The sequence below is a fragment of the Akebia trifoliata genome, chromosome 12 (genome assembly GCF_017979445.1).
Source record: "Akebia trifoliata isolate Shusen 1 chromosome 12, ASM1797944v1, whole genome shotgun sequence".
NCBI classification, from domain to species: Eukaryota; Viridiplantae; Streptophyta; class Magnoliopsida; order Ranunculales; family Lardizabalaceae; genus Akebia; species Akebia trifoliata.
The window spans coordinates 13,897,154-13,901,665 of NC_141386.1; the positions used below are offsets into that span (position 1 = coordinate 13,897,154).

The 4,512-nt window shown below is 35.9% G+C and overlaps 1 protein-coding gene across 2 annotated transcripts; it reads left to right on the top strand.

Moving 5' to 3' along the window:
• Nucleotides 1-374: 374 nt before the first annotated feature.
• LOC147388925 (tRNA (cytosine(38)-C(5))-methyltransferase 2-like) lies at nucleotides 375-4,155 on the top strand. Of its 2 annotated transcripts, none has more exons than XM_086419143.1 (10): nucleotides 375-601; nucleotides 748-858; nucleotides 1,370-1,463; nucleotides 1,547-1,692; nucleotides 1,777-1,899; nucleotides 2,551-2,908; nucleotides 3,019-3,113; nucleotides 3,248-3,313; nucleotides 3,402-3,466; nucleotides 3,844-4,155. In XM_086419143.1, exons 1-10 carry the CDS (start codon nucleotides 527-529, stop codon nucleotides 3,920-3,922), a joined length of 1,212 nt encoding a protein of 403 aa, XP_086275269.1. In that variant the 5' UTR covers nucleotides 375-526; the 3' UTR covers nucleotides 3,923-4,155. The 2 variants fall into 2 exon arrangements, with proteins under 2 accessions (XP_086275269.1, XP_086275270.1); XM_086419144.1 differs by having other exon boundaries at nucleotides 376-601; nucleotides 1,574-1,692.
• Nucleotides 4,156-4,512: the final 357 nt, after the last annotated feature.

The window sequence follows — 4,512 nt, forward strand, 5'->3', positions numbered from 1 at the left end:
CAATATTATATCAATAAAATTACCTTCGAACTTTACCTCGTGTTGCCCCGTTATCTTTTTTATTTGCTACGTTTGTGGTATATGATCATTTTTACAGACTTGCTTGTGGATTAACACCCCCTTACGCTACACGACCTTGCTTCGAAAGAACACGACCGTGACATTTAGGCTTCACACCATTTGCAAGATAAACAAGATGACTCTGATGATATTTTGAAAAATTCGGCCGATTCAACCGGGATTTTGTATATTTTTATTAAAATAATTATTTTATAGAATTTAAATATTTGATATCTAAATAAATTATGATTTTATGATTAAATCTATATGAATATTGTAAACCGAGTTAAATGTTTCTTTTCGTCCGAGACAACACGGTCTCTTCCATGAGAGAGACGAGACGGCCAAACCAAGATTCGAAACCGAACTCAGGGTCAGTCACACACGGCATTTTGGATTGTGGAGTGATTCAATTGTTAAATTCAAGGCACCTCTGTCCGCTGTTCCTTTTAAGGAGTGTAGAGAGATGAAGGAGTGTTTCGACGAAGGAGAAGAAGAGCCATGGAGAGTCCTCGAATTTTACAGTGGCATTGGAGCCATGGTGAGAATTCCCATTAAAAACCCTAATCTCTTTCTCTCTCTCTCTCTCTCTCTCTCTCTCTCTCTATATATATATATATATATATATATATATATATATATGTTAGGGTTTTCTTAGACCATCCATGTTTTTTTATTGTTCGGTAGAGATATTCGATTATGCAAGCTGGAGTACCTGCAATAATGGTGGAAGCATTCGACATTAATGACAAAGCAAACGATATTTACGAGTACAATTTCGGTCATCGTCCATGTCAGGTTCCCTCTTTGACTCTCTCTGAGTTTTTAATAGATAAAGCCCAAGAATGTAAATTTTGATATTAGTTGGGATAGATTTGAGATCATATAAAACCACGACAACAGTTAAGGAACTAACATTGTGGTGTGGGTGTTGGTGTGCTTCGAAAATTTTCAAGGAAATCCTTTAAACATTCCAGCACTGTAATTTGGTGTATTGCTGAAGAGATTAATTGTTTTATAGGGGGGTGGGTCTATGTTTGCTTCTATATCTGGTACTCTCTTATTGCTGCTCATATAAATTTTTGTTTCCAAGACTCCATTAATCCTTAGATATGTAAGTGGTGAAATTGTAAATGTGATCTTATTGGGTTTTTTTTTTTGTAAACCCCCAAAAAGCTACAAAGCACAAAGTCTCTACTCAACTGGGACCAGAAGTAGAGAAGACCCAAGATCTCCAGAAACCCAACTTGGGAAGTACTTTCCTTATCCTGAAACACCCTTTTTATTTGTGATCTTATTGTGAGCATAGGGTAACATTCAAAGCCTGACTGCTGCTGAACTGGACAAATATAAGGCAGATGTGTGGCTCCTCTCTCCTCCATGCCAACCATACACACGACAAGGTCCATCCTCAAGTTTTGTATGTCCGTTTATTGAAAATTGGGTATCCCATGATTTATAATTTATTTTTGTAATTTTGTTGCAGTCATGTTTGAAATTTTCTTTATAATAGGTCTCCAAAAGGATTCTGGTGATGCTCGGGCATCCTCTTTTCTTAAAATTCTTCATCTTATTCCACTCATATCAAGACCTCCTGTCATGCTATTTGTGGAGAATGTTGTTGGGTTTGAGGTCAGTTTCTGTTTGAGATATTGTTTTATTTACTTAGGTGATTATTCTGACTGTATTGCTTTCTTTGTTCTTTATCTATTGCAGACATCGGATACTCATAAGCAAATGATTGAGATTTTGGCACAAATTGGTTTCATTACGCAGGAATATATTTTGAGTCCATTACAGTTTGGTGTGCCGTATTCTAGACCCCGATACTTTTGCTTGGTAAGAGACCTCTCTCTCTCTTTCATTGATGCTCTATTCAATTCTTTGTTACATTTTTTTATTCCCCAAAAATCTTTGTACATATTGAGTAAATTCTATGAAAATCACTAAATTTAGCTTGCTTTTAATCTTCAACTGGGATAGATGTTTTACTTTTACTTTTTCTTATTGAATTTGAGATCGTTGGAGTTTTGTTTGAGATTTGATCTAATGGACTATTTTATTTGTGGTCTGAAGCTTTTCTTAATGAATTTTTTACTAAGGATTGGCATCTCTTACTTGGAAAGAAAGTTCAAGGCATTGTTTTAGCCGAAAAAAATAAAATCAAGACCTTCTTAAACAACATAATCCAAGAAAATCCCAAAACCTAAACCTGACAATCTCCCATTGTTTATGTTTAATAGGCAACTGGACTGTTGGAAAATTAAAATATGAGAGTTGAACATCAATTATGATGCATTTTTTGTTTCTTAGGAATAGATTTTTTTGGTTACTAAAATAATTAAAGAATAATAGAAATTATGATTTAGATTCGAGTTTAAATTGTTTTAGTATTATTTCTTTTTTATCAAATAAGAGGACGACAAAGTGCATCTACATTTTCCGTTTCTTGCACTTCATAGTGCAACTTAAAATTATTTACACTTGCAGGCAAAAAGGAAACCTTGCTCTTTTCAAAACCCACACATGAACAACCAACTGCTTTGGACTCCCGGGCCCTTGTTGGGACATGATGATGGTAGCGCATGGATGGATGAACTTGATCAGTCACACGAAAGATGGGACAAATGGCTCCCATCTTGTGAACCAATAGAGAGCTTCCTTGAGTACAGTACTTCTAGCCATCAATCAGAGAGTGCTGAATCAGACTTTGGTTGTGAATCCAGTATTTCTACGATGGTTTCTGAAGATTTGGGGAAAAACGTTGAAGGAAATGGTTCTGCCAAGAGTTATCTAAACCAATATATAGTTCCGTTGAGCTTGATCGAAAGATGGGGAAGTGCCATGGGTATCCTCTTTCTTGCTTCATGCTGACATCTCTCTCTCTCTCTCTCTTACACACACACACACACATACACACACACATATTGAGGAACAAAATCCTTGAAAGTGACACAGATATTGTGTACCCTAATTCAAAGCGTTGCTGTTGTTTTACAAAAAGCTATTATCGGTACGTGAAGGGTACTGGCTCCCTTCTGGCATCAATCCAAGTAGGATTCTTAAATCTGATATGCAGTTTGTTGTATCTACTCATATAATTGTTGTTGCCTTTGCTATATTGCCCTACTTTTCTATATCTGATTTTGAGATAGAAGCCTGTTTTCTTCTAAATAATGATCAACAGCCAGTGAAGATGGGTAAAGTGTCTTCATTGAAAGATCTGGGCCTCAGATATTTTACACCTAGAGAGGTACAAGAGATACTGTAATTTTCATGAATTATTATTGTCCATATCCCTGAAAAAAATACTGATTTTTTTAATTTCCTATAATCTCCAGGTTGCTAATTTGCATTCTTTGCCGGAGGTTTTCCACTTTCCTGAGCACATAAGCCTTAAACAACGGTATGCTTTTATGTTTGATTATTTTAAATCATGGGATAGATAGGAACCAACCTAATCCTTTTAGTGATCGTGCTTGTCTCCAAAATCACCCAACAATTTGTGAAAATTGCCTCCTCTGTTATTCTCTATTTTTTTGTATTTCATGTAATCTTCCCTTTCCTTTTTAATGTTTTCTTGTGTTTTTCATTGATTTGGCTGAGTTAAATATGAAAATTTGGCATGGTTTCTATGTTGAATTGTGTTCTATAGAACCTATTCAAACCCATGCAACTGATCTGAAACAATGAACCTTTGACATCTTTAAACTAATCCTCACTAAATTAGCCTCTTTGTTTAGTTGGCGAGTAAACTTCTCAGCTTTTATATGTCATTCATAGGTATGCTCTGTTAGGGAACAGTCTAAGCGTAGCCGTGGTCGCTCCCTTGCTCCGTTATCTTTTCACTGAACCATCATGATTGTTAACTGGAGAGCTAATATTCACAAGCATTGGAAATTTATACAATCAATCTTTGTCTCTCTTTCTTTTGGGTAAGACAAGTATATCATTACCCTTTGGGGCAAAGCAACAAGGTGGGAAGCTCAATCCAAACTCATTTGAGCACATTTTTATGATCTGTAAACTTATATTTCTACTGGTTTTAGCATCTTTAAATCTTTAATGCAAAAATATGAACAATAGGCGGTGCCAGATTGCCATGTTTTGTAGTATCTCATCCACTATCAGACTCTGTCACGCTCGATGATTTCATGTTTGAAAAGAAGATATGACTCTAGATAGAATTGACCGATTGTGGTGATGATGGTAGCTATAGTTATGATGGGTCCAGTACAGTGGTGAATCCATCAGTTTCCTGATGCCTTTATGTCCTGTTTCATATGATGAAGGTTCTGTTAAGTATGGCACACCCGACAGCATCCTTGATGGGACACTATTGGGTAGAGGGTTAAATATGTGAATATTGTGTTCTTGGAAACTTTTAGTTGAAAAATGGCTCAAAATTTTGATGGAGATAGCTCCTTGGTCAAAATTCAAGAATGGTGATCA